This window comes from Delphinus delphis, chromosome 3 (genome assembly GCF_949987515.2).
Source record: "Delphinus delphis chromosome 3, mDelDel1.2, whole genome shotgun sequence".
Classification (NCBI taxonomy): domain Eukaryota; kingdom Metazoa; phylum Chordata; class Mammalia; order Artiodactyla; family Delphinidae; genus Delphinus; species Delphinus delphis.
In genome coordinates this window covers 97013386-97035129 of record NC_082685.1, presented here as the reverse complement: position 1 = coordinate 97035129, position 21744 = coordinate 97013386, and the positions used below count along the sequence as shown (strand labels likewise).

Below are 21744 nucleotides of genomic sequence, written 5' to 3'. Positions count from 1 at the left end.
TGTTAACTGATCAATACTTTGTCTCTCTCATGTAGCACTAGCGTTCCATTCCCTAAGGACCACACAGCAGAACAGAAATTAAATGTGTAAAATATCAAATGTTAATGTTAAACACAGCGGCACTTACTGTATAACGACAGAAAAGGCTAAAACAATTCCAAATGGACAGATGGTACCACAAATTATCTACAATCCCATTTAAGGATTAAAGTTTGTCCTGTAAAATAATTCTTTGACGCACACTGAAGTGTGTCCTTTTTACTGATAGCCCGGTTGTCCAATTATTTTTGTGCTCATTACAGTGAGAAATGACAGTACTGAAAAGAAAGAGAGAATGTACACTTTTTTTTTCCCATGTTGCACCCACTGACATCCACAAGAACACAAATGTCTAGTCAAGAGCCTGATGAAAATTAGGCCCAATTTATGAGACACTTCCACGTCTACAATAGATGAATCCCAAAGACAAGCGGTTGTGCATTCCACATCACATACGTCTGTGTTTGCTCTTAAGCATACAATATTCATAGTAAAATTTAGAAACCTAATTCATAGCACACAACAATAAGGACATTCATTCCCGGGAATGTGTTTGCTTATATTTCATCCATCACCTTCCAGGCCGATTTCCTCTTCTAATACTGTAAGCCAGCTTTGAACCTTCCACAGAGCACACAGGTAGCACATAAAGAAGCCAGGGCAGCTCTCGCCCTGCATTTCACATACTCCCCATTTTAACTGACATAGGGACAAAATTATTATTTTTCCATTTTAATTTCATTATTCTACATTTATTTTTGGATAGTAAATTAGAAAAGAAAAATAAAATGGAATAGAAAAAAGGCACTTAAACATAAAGTTTACTGATCTGGGCCTAAAACCAAGTGGCATAATGGTACAAATGCATGTGCTCCATGTGAGGCAGCTGCATTTATGAAAAAGTGGGCCAAGTGGAACCAATATTATAATAATAGACCCGTGATCCATCAACAGGGAATGATGGGAACAATATGTTTGTAACAATGGGGTGCTGCTCATAGCTTCTCCTAATGGAAAGCAGTTCTTTTCAAAAAACTGGCCTAAAAAAGGCTCTGGTTATGCAATAAGATCTTTGAAACATTTCATTTTTAAATACATCATTGAATATCTATAAGATGAATAAAAATCCTACAACAGTTCTTTTTTCCCAAATCGTTATGATATTAAGATTACAAGGTACATATTTTAAAAGCTCTTTTGAAAAGGAAATAATATCCATGTGGCTTGGGGCAAGGTACTTAACTTGTCTGGGCCTCAGCTTCTCCCTCTGTATATCAGGAAAATAATAGTATCTACCTCATAATAAGGTTGTTGGGAATATTAAATTTATTAATGCATGAAAAGCACTTTCCTGCTTTAGTGCCTGAAAAACAGTTCTTTGGCACATAGATATGTAATAAATGTTAGTTGTTATTATTACTATATAAGGATCTTTTTATATCAGAATTTAATCTGAGACTAAAATAGATGACTGAGAGAAGATTATGAAATAGTTTAAAATTCAAATGGAAGGTACAGGAAAAATGGCTACAAAGCATTAAGCTATGTCTATCATCATTTAATAGCTAGCTTTATTAGAGCAAACCCTTATTTATATGGTATCACTGAAGAAAGTTTCTCCACATAAGAAAAAAATTTCAGACTGACTGACTGGATCATTGGTTGGTCTATCGATTTAGATAGTCATTTATATTGGGAGCCTACTAACGCTAGATACACTGCAGGTGATGCTAGAGTCCCAGGTGAAAAAGGCAGGGTCCCCATTCTCCTGGAACTCCTAGTTCAGGTCCAGATAAATGAAGCTGGCTTTTGTTTTCATTGTTTTAATAACATTCAATGGAATGTAATTCAGTGCTTCTTTTATTTTTTTCAATAAAACCATTAATATTTTTGTTTCTTCTCAAAAGTACTGTTAATGTGCATTCACATTGTAGTTTTTGGTCTCTTTTTTCACCATCAGTGTCAGGAGTCCCTTTTCCTACCTTTATTGTGGCCTCCCCCACCCCCCTTATTTTGAAAGCATCTTTCATTCAGCTTGTGTTTTGTAGGACCCAGTCTGTTAGAAACTGACCACCAGCTAAGAGAGAGAATAGTACATTTCTTCCCCAGTGAATTTTGACTCCCTTCCAGTGAAATTACTCAAGTACCATCATGTACATGTAGCTAAGTTTCTCAGAGTTTCACTGCCTGGTTTATTTTTCAATCAGAAAGAAATTGTGAAAAAAAGTCTGCCATCTTGAATTCATTTTACATGAGTGACCTCTAGAAGCCAGATGAAGTTTATGAAGACTTACACACATTGTAATGCTAAATTGCTCAAAATGAAGGTTCCTGAACAAATGATATAATTATATAGGTTTCTCTGTTTTCAAATTTCACATATAGCTGTGAGGAATGACTTTGGGAGGAGTGAATCAAAGATGGCAGCATGACATTTTCAGTAGAATATTATTGTGTCTCCTAAAAGGCCCCTGGAACCTGGAAATAATGGCATAAAATACACACAGAAACTCAATATCATTTTTTCCTCATTAACATCAAAGTGCCTCTATGATGCTGAAAAATAATAATAAAGTTTGTTTAACAGTACTCCAATGTATTTATTATGTGAAAGAGCTAAATACAAGAATATTGAAAGAGGCAGATTTTCTTTTCTAAAACTTAATGATGATGACAGTCACTTTCTTTAAGGAGACAACGACATGTCTATGGGAAGCAGGCTGCTTAACTTTCTGGTAACTTACAACACAAAGGGACATATACACTCTTTGTTCCATGTGCTCAGACATTAATGAAAGTCCCATACAAGGCCTGAGAGGAGGACAGAGCTCAAAGTACTAAACAGATGTGCATACACTCATTTGAATGGTAATACTAAAATGTTGATTTGTTACTATAATTAAAACTCTTCTTGTAAGCCCCTTATAATAAAGTCATATTCTGAGAAACCGGTAACTATAAGGAAGCATAAGGTACTCATATTCTAACAAATATGACAATAAAATAAAAGATTTCAAAAGAACGACTCCACTTAAACTTCAAACCGAAACCCTGAATAAGCAAAAATAATGTGAGAGCAGAAAATCCCAGCTGAAGCTCAGAGGAAAGTATTCTTTCAGATTTTCTAGCTTTGCAAGTTGGTCTCATCAGCAGTTTTTAAATAACCAAAGTAAAAGGCTACAAGATGAACATTGTCAGAGGACTATTTGGATCTATCAAACTCTCACTCATGCGTTTTTAAAAGCTGGAAATCTCAGAAATAATAAAATGTGCCTTAAATAGGTCACATCCACTTCCAACTGATTCACATATTAAAGTATTACCAACTAGCATTCTACTGCCCAAGATTTTCATATTTTGAAAGAATATCTACAGGACAAATAAAATTAAAATGAAGATGGTCAAGATTATTATTATTTTTTAATGCTAAGGACTTTTCTTGGCTCTGCTATTGGGATTTGGAATTATGCAATATGTAAAGTTTTACATTTTAACTGTCACAGAGAAAATTATACATTGGCTGAGATGTCTTATATTCCGGAAATCTGAGGCGGGGATGTATTCTTGGACTCAGACCCTGAACAATCCATCAGGTTCCTGCCCACGGCAAATCTGCCCAGTCAAGTCTCAAAATAGAAGTTTAAAATGGCCACATCAACATAACTGTAACTATTGCCACAGAAACATGCAGCTATGATTACTGAATTTAATGAATAATAATGTAAGTAATACAGTATGATCATACCACAAAAGCAGCGAGGCTCCTTGCGGGTGAATCCCAGTCAAAGCAACTATTAATGTAGTATGCAGCATTTACGAGCACCATGACACAACGCTTCATTCTGATAAAGTTTCTTAGTAGCAGCTACAGGAAAATGAAAGTATTATTAGAATTTGCAAGACTAAAACCCATCAGATATGCTACAAAATTCTTCAAGTTTAGTGTGATTTAAAATGGATTCAGAAAGTTAATAAAGTTGTAAGAATATACCAAGCAATTTGGCTCACAAGTTAGAAGAAAAGAAGTATCTCTAAGAAGGTGAAAAGAACTAAGTTATAAGTGCAATTTCTTAGTTAAATATATTTGCATAAATAATACTATCATGCAAATTGGGCTACCTCTATTCAAAAGAAAAAAACAATCTCCAACAGTTCAAAAACATTTTTTTGCCACTTAGAATACTGGGAACCTTAAATATATTTAAGAATTCTGAAGTCCTGTGCTTTTAAAATGCTTTAAATGCTTTAATTTCAAGATATTTCAAAGTGAAATGGATAACTGGGGATGGTTTTATTTAGGGCCTTAGGGAAAAACCTGTCAAGTACTGCTTTATTATAGAAAAGTAACACTTTTTTCACCATTTCAGTAGGATTCTCCCTTTCTTACTATCATAGTCTCATTCTCTCTCTCTCTTTTCCCTCTTCGTCTCTCTATCTCCCTCCTTCCCACAATAAATTTCACCCACATTTTCTCATTACTTTTTCATAATTTTGGATTTAGGGGAAAATGTATGACAAGTACTTTACAAAATCTGTTACTTAAAAAGGTATATGACAAACTATTATATACAAAATAAGCTACAAAGATATATCGTACTACACAAGGAATATAGTCAATATTTTATAAGAACGACAAATGGAACAAACCTTTAAAAATTGGGAATCACTATACTGTGCACTTGTAACATATAATACTGTACATCAACTACACCTCAATTAAAAAAAAGAGATAGAAAAGCTACAGATATTGAACAAGAAAAAAAAGTATATGAGAATTGAAATAATTTAAATTAAAAATTTTAAATTAAGGCATGACTGCAGCTGTAAGAAAAACAGCCCGTGCTCTAGATATAGGTTCAAAAAATTACATACAGCTATGTTAATAATTAGAGTAATATGTCTGCAGGTTAATATTTTGCTACTTCCAAGTACAATTCAAGGCCCATCTGGTATTTTAAAGGAGCTATGTAAAGTTAACCGGGGTCATATAGAAAAAATAACGTATATATGTGTACATATAGATGCACATACATGCATACCAGTCTAAACAAGTTAAAATTTCTTTCAGGGAAAGTAAAAAGTGTCTCTATTTGTTTCCTTCTTGGCCCCTGATCACCTTACTTTAAGTGCTACTTTTATAACTTTTAACTATAACTGTGGAAATATGTAATCTGTATTTCTGTTCAGATAGGTATTACATTTGTAACTCATGCATTGCCTTTAAACAACTAAAGATTGCACTGTTTATGGTGAAGTGATTGGATTAAAACCAAAATATTTTTGGTCTTGTAATAGCACAGGAAATTATTAAAGATTTTAACACGCACAAATGAGTTCTGTAAACTTTATAACCTCAAATACATTTGATTTTAGCTGTGTTATTTGGAAGTAAACAATTTTTAAAAGGAGTAGCTTAATACTCTTTTCTTAACTTGTTATCAAATTGAATTTAAAACTACAAGTCTAATTACGAGATATCAAGCATAATTTAAAATTTCTTCATGATATAAAAATCAGGGTTCCTGATTTTCTATTTTCTTAGCTAAAAATGCCAATAATAGTTCACTTCTAAAAGATCATAGTTAAAATCTAATTAAGAGGAAGGCTTCCCTTAAAAGATAGAGCCCCCTCTCTCATGGATTAGAGGGAAGAACTTTATACTGGGCTCACTTTACAGACACCTGCATCATACCTGTGGGTGGTCTGGACATATATTTGAACCTCAGCTTTTGGTGTTCTCATTTACACATTCCATGGCAATCAAATTGTATTTTATGTTCAAAATGATCATTCTTCTGCTAACGCATGAACACATATCCATTCTATGCAGAGCCTACAGTATCCCCTTTCCTTTCTGACCACCCCCATCCAACTTACTAGTTTGGTATTGTCCTTGTTTGATCTTTTAAGGAAAGGAAGGGAAAAGAGAAAAAGAAAGAAGAAAAGAAAGAGCCATTTCACATCAGTAGATGATCAAAAATTCCATAGTCTTCCCCCCTCCTTACCTCCAAAGTTTATTTGAATTTACATAGATGTTTTACAGATATAATCAAGTCTTCCCAGAGGGATTAATCTTTCCTTGCTTTTTACCTGTTTAGAGAGTCTGTTTTCCTCTTCAATGTACTTCTGTTCTTTGGGTATTAATGTTCGTAAGCTGGCTTTCACCTATACATCAACATATGTGTCTGTTATGGAGTAATATAGTACAAATGTTTACAAGTTTTTCACGCAGTTCAATTTGCAATAATTTCGAAAGTTTCAAAGTCCTGGCTGCTGTGCTCATAAAATATAAATGTATACAGTTGCACATGCACGCGCTTCCATTTCTGACGCCGGCAGGCAGCGACCAGAGCACAGCCACAGCGGCAGCCGCCAGCTATAACAGAAAGTGTGGGTGTGCCAGGCAGTGGCAGAAGCGTATTCTCCAGGATACATCAAGGTTTAGAGAAAATGAGGAATGACAGAAATTCTCTACAAATCAGGAACAAAAGCTTTCATGAAACTGAACTCTTTAGCAGTACAAAAAAGCCAAAGTTAAGACTTACAGCATTAAAAATCACATCTATTTCAAGATAGATGACCCCCTTTGTTGGCCCTGTCAGCTGCTTGTTTTTCAAGACGTAGGCTTTCTGTTCACCATTTTGAATCTGCGGGAAAAGGACATGACAGCCGTCTGTCTCGCGGTCTCCACTGAATACACTCCCTCAGTGACCTTTGACCCCCAGCTGCTGAAACTGACAGAGAACCCAAAACAACTGTGGCAATTCTGACAAGTACCTGTTCATTACCAGGATCAAGTCTGTCAGGAAAAATTAACTATCATGGGATTCAACATGGCCGTGCATTGAGTATGTTAAAATTTTTAGTGTTCTTATTACAGACCTTGGTTGAGAAATGACAGATATAGAGCTGAGGGTTTTTTTTTTTTTCCTTGAGCAAAAGCAACACAGAGCAGTGTGTCAGGTGAATGAAACTTACGGACAGCAATGGTATAGCAACTTTGCCCAGAAAGTCAGCACTTCGATCCCGATCTTCATCATAAACTGTCACTTCAAGAACTGAATGGATATCTTTAATGTTGCTGTATAATAAATATATGTAAAGAAAAAAAGACTTCATCAGTGGGGAACGAGAACACAAATGCTTTCGAAAATTTAGATAGCTCCAGCTGATTTGGTATATATATGTTTTATGTATACCATTTGCATACACATACATAAGGTAGCTTGGTATCTGACAGAATTTCCCACAATGCACCTTAGTAGACATGATGGTTCTATTATCTGGAACTTTGAATACAACTGTAACTTTAAGTTATAATTTTTCAATAAAATATAATTTCCATCTGGATGGGCAAAGAATAAGTTATTGTAAAAAAAATCAATAAGTGGCACTTATTTTTTTTTTTAGACTTGTCCTATTCTTATTATTACAATAATTCCCATCTTCTTGTTACTCCCACATGAAGCACTACCAGGTTTGATTTCAGCAAGTGTCACAGTATAGTTTATATAATTTTTCTTTTTTATCATAATAGAATATCTCCTTTATCTTTATAGCTCTCACCAAAACTCTGACTTATTTCTGTTTGGTTTATAGTAAAAATTAACCAACACAGAGTATAGAATGAAGAAAATGTAACATTGATAGCTATTGTACCACCCTAGGATTTAGAAATTAAGTAGTGTTCCATTATGTTCCAAAGACAACATATGTTAATAAACAAGTATGCAAGCTCTTCATATTTTGTTTCTAGAAAAATAAGCCCCAATTGTTGACAGCATTTATTCTTTGATCAAACTGTTTACCAAGAAAACATGAATTAAGAGAAAACAAAAAATGAATATATTCATTACTGAAAGACTGCAACCACATGTGAGAAAAGGCTTTATCAGAGCACAATCAATTAATGGCTTTGATAATTATCAAACCTATTCATTCAATTATGCATTCCAGAGAAAAACACTCTCCACAACCTTCTTAGGAGTGCAAGTCTCCTGACCAGGCTTTCATCTCTTATAAAAATGTGAAATTCCTTAAAGATAAATTGGTCAGATAATTAAATCTGATTAGTTACTGGCTCTTAAGCAAGGACATTATAAGAAATTAATGAGGAATTTAGCAGTTTCTCATATACGAAAATAAAACAGTTTCTCATATACGAAAATAAAATAAAACTATGTTAGAAAACTTAAGAAGTACTTCTGTTTGGAGAGTTTTCCTTTGTTCAGAGTTCATTTCTAAAGCCCAGCTTAAAAAAAAAAAAAAAAAAAAACCACGGACTTAGGAGATACTATAGTGTAGCATCGGCAGCTTTTACAGTGCATGATCGAAAAGATTTACAAACTTTTTAAAACAAAAAGAAAATTAACTCAAAGTGTTTCCTGGTACATAGGACAGTACTTAATATTCTTATTGTGCTAAAACGCAACAAACCAAAACTAAAACATCTGCCGAATCCGAGACTGGATTGTTTGCTGATTTGAGCAATGGAACAAATAGAGCTTTGTCCTCCTTGGTGTCAGTGCAATTGGGGAGAATTTCAATAGAAAGTATAAAAGGAAGAAGCAGTACGGCAATTCAGTTAATGGGAGCAAAATCCTTCATCAAATCATATATAAAATGCATAGTTTCAAAAAAATATCTGTGAAAACAAAGAAGAATGGCATACCCTTTCCCCAGGTTTCACTATCAGGAAGGTAATGCAATTATGCAATTCATTGTTGCTGGCAAAGGCAGGCCAGATTCATTGAGTTGTTAATCAGTTAAGAATAAACGCACAAAAATTTCAAAAATAAATATCATTTAGCAGCAGTTTCGAAATGAGATCAAAGAATGACTACTTACAATGTGAAGACTTTGTTCCACTCAGGATTGAGATTTTTGTAGACAGTGTGTGTTAGCAGCCTATCATTGTTCAGTTCAACCACACAAAACGGGTCACTTTTACCTACAAGAGATACGGAGGGAACATTTTTAGTACAAATTGCACCCACAGTTCACAGTGTCGTGACCGTGACCACATCTCTTTTCTAAAAAGTTTTATAGAAAACAAAAAGTAAAGTAAAACTTTAAAAATTAAAAAGTAACATCAAAATAGAGTTCGATGTAACTGGGTGATGCTAACAATTGTGATTCAGAGCAATTTAGAACTTGAAAAAAGTAAAAGAGAGCAAATTACATGGCTGCTATTTTAATTTGCAATTTTTTTACAAAAATACTACTATAACTGCTGGTTATGAGGGGAAACGTGATACATGTCCATCCCTAAATCAGATTTTATTTAATTCAATGACCTTTGAAAAGTTCAGCCCCTTTACTTTAATGCATGTATTTTCCAGCTCATCTGACTCACTAGGAACTTGTAATAGAAATTCCTAAACAAGTTTATTTTGGGAAAACTGTTATATTGCAGAATTACAACCTTTTTATCTGACTTTAGATTCTCTTCTGAAATATCTATGGCATCACAAAAAGGTAAATTAGATCCTCTGAGGCAGAAAAAAATTCTGCCATTTGAAACTTAACCTCAGTAACCAATCTGCATGTTAAAGAGCAGTATTTTTTCTGTCCACGGAGAGTGAAGGATTTGGAAGTTATCATATATTCAGAGCCACTCTACTCAGCCATAGTCAAACCTCATCCATTCGGTAATTATATCTTGTGATGTCCTCAATATTTTTGTAATGTCATGTCCTGTATTGTAAGAACCCATAAAGTCATTGGCTCTATGGGGGCAGCATTAATGATATTAGTGCAGCATGTAATTTGTTTGATACCTTATACAAATGACAATGAAATCAATATTTAGAGAAAGCTGTCCAGAGGTCATATCTTTTAAACTACAATATTGATTTAGACTACATAAGAGGTTAATGTGCATATTATTAACTTTAATGATAAAGAATAATTGTTTTAAATGCATTGTGAATTGTAGTCACAGTAGTTTACACTTCTGTGAAAGCTTAAATATCACTGAAGATTTTCAATTAAATTTTAATAGGAAAGAATTCATTAGCTATCAGTGACAGATAAGCTATGTATTCCCACACAGCAGTGTATTTACTTTCCATATTGTAATTTTGAAAATGAGCTGTACAAACTGTGATTCACCTTTAATTTAATTTATTAATTTTACATTAAAAAAGAGATTTAATATGTGTGTGTTAGTTCAGTGGCCTCCTATAGCCCAGGATAATGGCGTAATTTAACATTATGGCAGTCTTTTCAGTTTTTGGTCTTGGGAATAATTTTCAATAAAGAATAGAGAACTGAAACTCTTTAAGGTCGGGTGAAAATTTTACCTCTGGTTTAGGATCTGTATTTTTCCCCACCTTCTTCAGTCCTCTTGCCCTACCTGTTACCACTCTCATTTACAACTCACACATGCCATGAAAGATGGTATTCAAAAAAATTTTTGTCCATTAAAACACGGCGTAATAGGTTTTATTTGCCACATCAACAACTTTATTTTCTCCCAAAGAATTCAGGTACAAGCATGAAAAATAGATTAGTTTTCAAAAGCTTAGTTATTCTGAAGGCTCATATTAAGCATCTTCTCTCCACATCTAGCTTTGTGCTGGGTACTATGGTATAAACAAAAGAACAGAGCACATAAATTCCAACCTCAAATAGTTTATAAAAGGTTTGGAGAGATAAAATATATCTACATATAACAAACATAGGGAAGATTAAAGCCACATTTATGATAGAATTCATGTCAAAAGAGTATTTTACTTTCACTTTAGATGAAATGATAAGCTTTGGAAACATTTACTTAAAAGACAAGTGTAACTCTCATACTCTTGCTTGGACCTCATTTTAACTTTTCTTATATACACGTACATTCACGTTAACCAGTAAAAAGTAACTACAAAAAGATAGCACTTTTCAGTATTTTTGTTCCCTCATTTTCACTTGCTTTACTTCAATTACTATTCTATTTCAACTGACTTGGTTTTACTTTCCCTCAAATGACCAACAATGTGTAACAGATTCAGTCAAAACGGTACCACTGCTTCAATAACAAAACACAAGAACACGCTCCAGAGACCGAAATCTATGGTGAAAGAATTTACCTTAAACTTCTACAAACAGAGGATGAAAATCTTTACTTGACTTTTTTCCCCACAGGAAGTATATTCAGTTGTGTAAGACTGAATACAGTTCTTTCAACCAACCCCATGGAAAGTCTCCCAAATCATCACCTTTATTGCTGTATTTTTAATTTACTGACAGTAGAAGATCTAGAGTCAGTGGTTGGCTAAAGGATCAGAAAGAAACAAAATCTGTGCTTAATGTTTAACATTTTTCATATCTTGTTAAGAAACTGATACATTTATCAAACTCTATGCCCATGAGGTAGTGGCAATCCATATTTTCTTACTATTTAATTGATTATTTCTGAAGACCATTCCTAGGGAAAACCAGTATCAGCCATCTCTCATCACATTACTTAATCTCTCAGTTACTCTCCTCTACTAGAAGAAAGATGTTAAAGAACTAGAGGCATTTCCACACCAAAAACAGTGTAGAGCCTTCTAGAGCCACTTCTCAGTCATTTTGCTATTCTAAATTCCAGCGGCATACCATCACTGGCAAAGATATTCTCCTATCAGAACCTATATTATAACTTGGAATGGGTAACCAATATAATTTTTAAGAGACCATGTTAGACATTATGCAGAATGTAATGGTGCTTACGTTAAAAAAAAAGAGCCTTTTGCCTGAGGTAGATCAAACTGCTATTTAACATGGCTTTAATTCAAGCCGATTTTCTCCAATCTGAAATCTATTATTCTTAACCTGCTTACAGTCATATAAAAGGCTGACTGTGGTCAGTGACATGACCCAATCCATGTAAATGCTGTCATTTTCATTTTTTTGAAAACTTCTTCTCAAGTTTAACACATCTTCTTCTCAAGTTTAACACATCTTTGATGTCTTCTCAGAGCCCATAGGTTAAAATCCACATCATATGGTATAGAATATAGTCTTTCATCTCCAATCTCAAGGTCCTTAAAGTCCTTTACTTGAGCTGTATCACACCTTTTGATTCCTCAAATATTCCATGTACTTCCAGAGTTCTGGGCAAGGCATTAAAGTTCAAAGCAAAAGCCCAGTGGTCTGGGAAAAAGGGCCTAAACTTTGGAGGCTGAGCAATCTGGGGTTGAATACTCACTCTAGGACCCTGGACCTGTTTCCTCACACATTCAGCAGTGACTGTAATGGTCCCTTGCAGATATAATAGTTAGAATACAAGTAGCAGAATGTCTGGCACACTAGCAAGGACCTCAATAAATAATAGCAATAATAAGGGCAATAATAGTAGCAGTAATAAGCGCAATTACAATACTTATTATTGTCATAATTGTAAATATTTTCTGAGATTTTATTATAAGCCCAACATTATGTTTTCAAAAAATTTTATGACTACTTTATGAGAAAGATGCTTTTACTATTTCTATTTTACAGAGAGGAAACTGAAGCTGGCAGATTATATAACTCACCAGGTCACACAGGTTGTAGTGAAGCTATTATTCAAACCCAGGTCTATCTGATCTTCAGAGCCCTTGCTCTACCCCTGTTGTCCATGCTCCCTTTAATTAAATAATATTTAAATGTAAGCCACTAGGCAAGACCTTTCCCAATAACTGTGCCTACCTCAGTATTTAGTGGGCCACACCCAAGGAAAGAGCTGGGTAATGCCTTGTCTATAGATACATTCATTCAACAAATATTTACTGTTTACCACGTACCAGGCACATTCTATATGCTGAGGAGACAGACATAAAACAATTTTAAAAAACCCTGAACTTATGGAGTTTGCATTGAGGAAGAAGAAAGACAATGAATAAGAACATTTTATAGTATTTTAGAAGGTGATAAGTACTATGGAGAAAAATTAAGTTGGGAATGTCAGTGAGGAGATAAGGAGTGCTGGTATATATGAGTAATTTTTAAAAGGGCTGCCAGAGAAGGTCTCAGTGAGAAAGTGACATATGGGCAAAGAAATGCAAGAGGCCAGGGAGTGACTGTTGCTCAGAGAAGTGACTGTGCCTGGTGTTTCTAGGAATATCCAGAAAGTTAGTGTGTCTGGAGGAATGGATTGGGGGTGGGGGGTGAGTATTAGATGGCATAGTTAGAGAGGTACAGGGAGGGTGGCAGGCCTCTGTAGGATTTAGCTTTCACTTGAAGTGCTAGGGCAAGTTTTTGGAGGGATTTGGGTTGAGGTGTGACAGGATCTGACGGCTGCTATTTGGAGAATAAGGTAGAGAGAGGGCAATGGAGGAGACAGGGAGAAGAGTTGGGAGGATATTACAATAACCCAGGTGACGTGGAGTGGTTCGATTCTGGATATATTTTGAAGGTAGAACCAACAGAATTTGCAGATGTCATTATTGAACAATCTATTGTGCCTCATATTATTATTTGGGAATGGAAAACAATTTACTGAGCTTAGCCAAGTCAGTCTTTTTTTGCAAGGTCAAGAAGCATTCAACAAAATGCTCTGACTAGATATTTCTAGAATCCAGCAGAGGAAAATTTAGGTAAAGAGAGAAAGGCAATTTTATTTTTAACTCCCATTTTCATCTTTTCCTTCTAAAAAGTTATGTTTTTACAGTTATCAGTGTGGATGCCAACATTAGTTCTTTGCACACTATGTTCTTTTTGACTAATTTGAAAAGAATCCTCCTGCCATTCAAGGCATTAAAGGGCAATTAAAAATTAACAGCAATTTCAGCCAAAATAACAATAAACAGACAATATCAAATACTATAAACTTACTACTAGAAAGCACACACTAGACTTATTTTAAAGAAGCGGCTACACATAGTTAACGTGTTTATCTGGTTTGCTAAATGATGCTTTAAATGACTGGCTTTTCAGTTCCTAAATTTTGCAGTCTTGATTATGTGCCACCTAAACAAACAAAAACAATCACAGAAATACCAGTGATGGACCTAACCATTAATTATCTCCTTAATTATTCCTTCTTTTCCTCCTTTTATCATTCCAGTTAGACCCTGTGATATGCTGCGTTGCTTGCTGAGAGTACTGGAGGAGTGGAGTTGACTACAGGATGCAGAGTTGATGTCTATAAAGTGCACTGTACTCTGCAAAGTTCTAGAGAGTGATGCAAAGCCGGCCCCTGTTATCATTTTATTCGGTACTGTCAGGCTAGAAGTGCAAGGAATGAAAGCAGCATCCAAAGTCGAAGTGTATTTTGTTTCTGATCATTTTTGTCTATCTAAAATAAAGAGTAGAAATGCATGGGAACAAAGATTCTATAATCTCGTTTCCCTCTTACTCATTCTTGTCAGAAGACTAAAGCATTCTTCCTTAACTTTTGCCATTTTGGCTAAAAAGTGCCTATCCCTCTCCTTTCCAGTGCAAGAAACTGGAGATTTTGGTTTGGATGCAAGATAGAAATTGAAGCAGTGCTGGGTGAGGACGGGGGCAGGGGGGTTGATTGTGTTACCTGCCATGACAGCTAGAAGAGAATCTTAGCTTTCCTTGAGAACATGGCCACTTTCCATGTCGATAATTTCTAGAGAGAAATAGGAATACATTTTGAAGCATTCATTACTTATTCCGTGTCTGCTTGTCTCACCCCAGAGTTATAATTATGATAAGATTTAGTCCAGCTCTCAAGGCACACACAATTTAGTGGGCAGGATAGACATGTAAATACACAATTATAATGCAGGGTTGTAAGCGCTGTAATAAAGGTAAGTAAAGAGTGCAATGGGAGCAATGAAAGGAAGCATATCATTCTCTAAGTCTAGAACAGGAAGAGGAAAAGAAAATGAAGACTTTTTCCCAGTGGAGATGATGCTGGTGATCTATGCTAATTACACATCTCTATCACCGGCAATTTTAGAAGTGAAGGACTTTAAGAATTTGTGATAAGGACTATTTAACTTACATCTACTTGTTTATCCCTTTAATAGGGTCTCTGTAACACAAAACCTAAATCTATGTTATATAACAATTATAAAACAGATACTTACAAATATTATGTTAGGACTGATGCAGTTATCCATAATCTAGTTAAATACTAAGAGCTATCTTTTTTGCTATGGATTTTTATAGGGAAAAAAATCTCCCAAGGGAATTAAAATTAGAACGAGACTCTTTTACCTTAACTCATAAAAATAAACTTATAACAGATCTTAAAGCATCTACTCTATTACTTCAGTTCTCCTTGCGGTGAAAAGACATTCCTATAACCATAAAAATAAACATCAGAAATGTCTTCAATGGGCATGTCGAATGGCAAACTTCAAATCGCAGTGAGGATTAAACAGGGTGCACTGACTGGCTAATTCTCTCTCACTCTTAGCCCTTGTTCTCTGAGGTCACCACACTGACATATTTACAAAGAATTGTGGGAAAGTCAGCACCACCCCTGTTCACTTGCTACCTGTATTGTGGGCAAGTGGATAACTTCAGTTTGTGCAAACTACTGGTTTGAGTATTAAAGTCACTCAAGAGATACTGAATGATATTCTTGCTCCCCAAATAGAAAGTTAATTCTGATCCATCAGTGGTGGGCTTTGTCCAAGGTCATTTTGCTGCTGACAAGTGGCACACTTTGCTGGTTGTGATGTGTTATAAAAATGGGTGAGTGTGTGGGGACCCAGTGACCACCTCTTTGTTGCCATGTCTCTGAAAACACAGAGGCTTTCAGTAGCACTGAAAGCAATTCATACCCACAGGGGCCTTTTATTTTGGGGCTACCTTGCACAAATTAAACTCTTTGGTTTAATTTCCTCAGTTGCCACAGTTTGAAATGGTTATAATTTAACCTTTAAAAAATTATAATCGAGGTTGCCATCTTTCTACAAACTGGAATTTCAATCATAACACATAACAATGTTATAGTTGAGGGAATCCCATTGGGGTCCACCAAAATAAAGAGCAACCTACATTGGAGACATCTTCCAATCCTCCCCTTATCACTGGAGATGAGGCTTTGACCTTAGCCTTTTTCACCGACTGACCTCAACATATTTTAAACATCTGATTAGTAGAATTACATTAACTGACACTCTTCACTAAGTTCCCACTGGGTCTGGCTCTGGGACTAAGTAATAATAGGGCTTCTCTTTTCTCACTAAGTCATGAAGCAGGTTTCATTGTGGCATAAAAATGGACCCTCTAGCGTTGTGGGTCTCAGCCCACTAGGTATAAAACATTTTCCTCATATTGTAGATTTTGTAATGCCCTCCTCACTATTCTGAAATACAATAAAACCAACCCATAAGTGATTTCAATATTTAATTTAATGCTATTATACAGAGGAATAAATAGAAAGTTGGGTATGTACAATAAAGTCATATGTTGATTTATTCAACAAATATTTATTGAGTATGTACTACGTGTTAGGCCATATGAACAAACAAACAAAATAAAAGGAAAGGTCTCTGCTCTCCTGGAGTTTGCTTGCAGTGGCGAGGGAGGAAAGAGAATAAATATTGAACATAATTAATAAGCAGATTATATTGTATGTTAGAGAGTGATATATGTTAATGGAAAACAGAAAAACTACAGCAGGATAAGGGGTTTGAAGAGTGTGGGGGAGGGGCACAGTTTATACAATTAATTAGGGTGGTTGGAGTAGACCTCATTGTGAAGGGAGGTCTGAGCAAAGAACTGAATGAAGTGAAGGAGTAGTTAACTGGATATTGGGAGAAAAGTGCTCCAGGTAGAGGGAGGAGCTACAGCAAAAGCCTGGTGTGCTCCAGGAACCTGATAATAGGACACAGCGAGCAACAGGAAGAAGAGAACATGTCAGAGAAGTAACAAGGAACCAGGTCATGAAGTGCCTTGGAAGCAATCCTAAGGTCTTTGGTGTTTACTGTGTAAAGTGACAGCCATCAACAAGACCTGAGTAAATAATACGTATTTCAGGATGTAATCTAGACTCATAATCATGAAACAGATTTTAAAGCTATATTAGTGTCTATATTTATTCATGCAGGACATGGGACAGTTTTCACTCTTTATGATTGTCTAATGCTTTTTAAGACAATTAGTATCCCCGCCCCTCAACTCCCAACATAAATAGTATTCCCCAACCATGTGGCAACTTAATTCCCCTACAGATTTCTAAAGCACCCAAGGGGGCAATACTGCCCTCTCCCAATTGAGAATCATTTCCCTACAGCAACAGTTCTTAAACATTTTGGTTTCAGGAACTCTTAAAAATTGCTGAGGATCTCAAACAGTTTTTTTGTGTGGGGGTTATATCTATCAAAATTTATCATTTTAGAAATTAAAAATGAGCGCATGTAAAGATACACTGTGTTCTTGGGTCGGAAGAATTAATATTGTTAAAATGACCATACTATCTAAGGCAATGTACAGATTCAATGCAATCCCTGTCAAAATACTAAAGATATTTTTCACAGAACCAGAATAAATAATTTTAAAATTTGAGTTGAAAGACAAAAGACTCTGAATAGACAAAACACTCTTGAGAAAGAAGAAAAGAGCTGGAGGAATTATGCTCCCTGACTTCAGACTATACTACAAAGCTACAGTAATCAAAACAGTATGGCACTGGCACAAAAACAGACAGAGATCAATGGAACAGAATAGACAGCCCAGAAATAAACCCACCTACTTGTGGTCAATTAATCTATGAAAAAAGGCGGCAAGGATATACAATGGAGAAAAAACAGTCTTGAAGAGTACTGGGAAAACTGGCAGCTACATGTAAAACAATGAGATTAGAACACTTCCTCACACCTCATATCCAATAATAAACTCAAAATGGATTAAAGACCTAACTGTAAGACTGAAAATCATAAAACTCCTAGAGCAGCGGTCCCCAACCTTTTTGGCACCAGGGACTGGTTTGGTGAAAGACAATTTTTCCATGGATGGGATGGCAGGGTGGATGGTTTTGGGAAGACTCAAGCACATTATATTTATTGTGCACTTTATTTCTATTATTGTAACATATAATGTAATAATTATACAACTCACCACAATGCAGAATCAGTGGGAGCTGTGAGCTTGTTTTCCTGCAACTAGATGGTCCCATCTGGGGGTGATGGGAGACAGTGACACCTGAAGTGTGCTGCTTATGTCCAGTCTACTCCATAATCTCATTTTGGTGGCTGTTACTGCAGAAAACCCTACTTCACAAAGATAGGATATTGGAAATAAAAGCAGGCTTTTCAGTGCTTTTGTGGCAGTCTCAGGATATTCCGCCTTGACTTTAATCCAGAACGTATGGAGATCTGAAGTTGTCTCAAACATACTTTTAAGGGCACCATCATTTGTGACCTCAAGTAGTTGATCCTCTTCTAGCATGGACAAAGTCAATTCATCTGACTTATTCACAAATGGGTCGAGGGTCCATTCCTTTCCAGGTCAGGGGTTTTTCGTGGCTGGGAAGTAATGCTCAAACTCTTTTGAAAGTAATGCTCAAACTCTTTTGAAAGTAATGCTCAAACTCTCAGAAAGTTCTGACATAGGTGATCATGCACCAGCTGGAAGAAAGAAGGCCCTGGCTCAGACTCTTTCAAAATCTCTGCTAATATTTGAAACATGTCAAAAATCCCAATGTTCACTCATCGACCCCATAATTCTAGTTTGGCTTTGAATGCAGCCACTTTATCTGCCGACTTGAACACAATTGTCATTCTCCCCTGAAGTGACAGATTGAGTTCGCTGAGCAGGTTGAATATGTCACACAAGTAAGCAAGTTTTGCGACCCATTCTGTGTCACTGAAATGTGCTGTCAGTGGTGACTGTTTTTCTAAAAGAAATCTCTGGAGCGGCTCTCGTAACTCAAACACTCTGGCCTGTGATCTACCTTTAGAAAACCATCTCACTTTTATGTATAAGAGAAGATGTGTGTGCTCTGCGTCCATCTTCTCACAGAGCTGTGCGAACAGACGTGAATCAAGGGCATGTACTTTAATGTGGTTGATAATTTTAATCACATCCTGCAAAATGTTGTTAAGTTCAGGTGACATTTTTCACCTAGCCAGCATTTCTCTATGGATGACACAGTGCATAGACTCACATTCAGAAGCAACCTCTTTGACTGGAGTAATGAAACCAGAAAGCCATCAGTCATGGCAGCTGCTCTGTCCGTGCATATACTGACACAAAATGACCAATTCAGTTTTCCTGATATGTAATTGTTCAAAGACTTGAATAGTTCTGCAGCTGTGGTGTTAGCTGGCAACAAAAGTGCACATAACATATCCTCATGCACACCCTCCTGAAAAATAAATCGCACAAAAACAAGAATTGTTGCCTCGTTGTCAACATCAGTAGACTCGTCAACCTGGAGTGCGTACCATGGTGACTCATTAATCCTCTCTAACAATTGTGCCTCAGTATCCTCTGCTATTTCATCAATTCATCTAGTTATGGTGCTAGCCAAAAGAGGAACATGTGCCACCTTTTGAACTGCAGCCTCTCCTAAAAGTTCACGACAAATGTCCTTAGCAGCAGGCAGGACCAACTCTTTACCAACAGTAAAGGGCTTCTTAGCTTTAGCAATGAGTTTAGCCACTAAGAATCAGTGCAGACGCATTTGATGAAGTGGTGGTCTTCAATAATTGCTTCTGTTCTTCGTGTTCACGTTTTTTCCTTTGAAAAACTCCAAAGGCTTGTCTTTTAATGCAGGGTGCTTGGTCTCCATGTGGTGAAGCAGTTTTGAAAGTTTCATGGCTTTGTTGGATAGCCAGTTGTCATACGTTAAACAAAGTGGGCTTGGAGGATGTGAATCACCTCTTGCAATGAACCTGTAATTTAAGTAGGACTCTTGGTATTTTCTTTTAAATGCAGCTTTCTTTTTGTTGGCAGTCTTACTTCTGGTGTCTCATCATTGGGTCTTTCCCTCTTTTCAAAGAAGCTCTCTAGCGATGTTTGTTTTTTACTCATTTTGGCTAGGGCTAGCTTGTGGGCTTACCAAAACTGTGACTGAGACAAGAGCACAGTGCAGGAGAGAGGCGTGGATGAAAGTGGTAAATAAAATAATGGGTCGGTCATGCGCAGACTAAACTAGGTGTCGGATTCTGACTTAAAGCCTGCCACCAGATGCAGCCTAATTGTCACTTGCCACTCACTGATAGGGTTTTGATATGAGTCTGCAAGCAACTGATTTATTATGGTCTCCGTGTGGTCAAACCTCTCTGCTAATGATAATCTGCATTTGCAGCCGCTCCCCAGCGCTAACATCACCGCCTCAGCTCCACCTCAGATCATCAGGCATTAGAGTCTCATAAGAAGCACGTGACCTAGATCCCTCACACACGCAGTTCACAGCAGGGTTTGCGCAACTATGGGAATCTAATGCCACCGCTCATCTGACAGGAGGCGGAGCTCAGGCAGTAATGTGAGCGATGGGGAGCGGCTGTAAATACAGATGAAGCTTCGCTCACTCACCGCCGCTCACCTCCTGCTGTGCAGCCTGGTTCCTAACAGGCCACAGACCAGTACCGGTCTGTGGTCTGGGGGTTGGGGACCCCTGTCCTAGAGGATAACATAGGCAGAACACTCTTTAACATAAATCAGAGCAATATTTTTTGGATCTGTCTCCTAAAGCACGGAAGTATAAGCAAAAATAAACAAATGGGACCTAATTAAACTTAATTTCCTTTGCACAGCAAAGGAAGCCATCAACAAAATGAAAAGACAACCTGCTGAATGGGAGAAAATATTTGCAAATGATATGACTGATAAGGAGTTAATATCCAAAATATATAAACAGTTCATACAACTCAAAATCAAAAAAACAAACAACGTGATTAAAAAGTGGGCAGAAGACCTGAATAGACATTTTTCCAAAGAAGAAATGCAGATGGCCAATAGGCACATGAAAAGATGGTCAATATCACTAATCATCAGGGAAATACAAAACCACAATGAGATATCACTTCACACCTGTCAGAATGGCTATAATCAAAAGGAACACAAACAACAAATGTTGGTGAGCATGTGGAGAAAAAGGAACCCTTGTACACTGTTGGTGGGAACTTAAATTGGTGCAGCCACTCTGGAAACAGTATGGAGGTTACTAAAAAAAGTGACAATAGAACTGCCATATGACCCAGTAATTCCACTCCAGGGTACATATCTGAAAAAACGAAAACACTAATTTGAAAAGATACAGGCACCCCAATGTTCATAGCAGCATTATGTACAATTGCCAAGATATGGAAGCAACCTAAGTGTCCAAGAATGGATAAAGAAGATGGGGTATATATATACAATGGAATACTATTCAGCCATAAAAAAGAGGGAAAATTTGCCATTTGCAAAAACATGGATGGACTTGGAGGGTATTATGCTAAGTGAAATAAATCAGACAGAGAAAGACAAATACTGTCTGATATCAATTATATGTAGAATCTAAAAAATACAACAAACTAGTGAATATAACAAAAAGGAAACAGACTCACAGATATAGAGAATAAATTAGTGGTTGCCAGTGGGGAGATGGAAGGGGGCAGGGGCAATATAGGAGTATGGGTTTAAGAGGTACAAACTATTAGGTATAAAATAAGCTACAAGGATATATTGTACAACAGGGAATACAGCCAATATTTTATAACAACTATAAATGGAGAATAACCTTTAAAAATTGTGAACCACTATATTGTACACCTGTAACTTACATAATATTATACATCAACTATACTTCAATTAAAAAAAATGAGAGATGTAACCTAT

The 21744-nt window shown here is 36.2% G+C and overlaps 1 protein-coding gene across 1 annotated transcript in view; it reads right to left on the bottom strand.

Moving 5' to 3' along the window:
• The window catches only part of MCTP1 (multiple C2 and transmembrane domain containing 1), a 546887-nt gene that overhangs the window by 157554 nt on the left and 367589 nt on the right, over window positions 1-21744 (bottom strand). Inside the window, exons 12-16 of the mRNA XM_060009153.1 lie at window positions 8887-8989; window positions 7018-7120; window positions 6585-6686; window positions 6130-6204; window positions 3785-3904 (exon numbers count right to left, since the gene is read on the bottom strand). Of these exons, the coding sequence (XP_059865136.1) occupies window positions 3785-3904; window positions 6130-6204; window positions 6585-6686; window positions 7018-7120; window positions 8887-8989 (503 nt within the window). The remainder of the gene's footprint in view (window positions 1-3784; window positions 3905-6129; window positions 6205-6584; window positions 6687-7017; window positions 7121-8886; window positions 8990-21744) is intronic.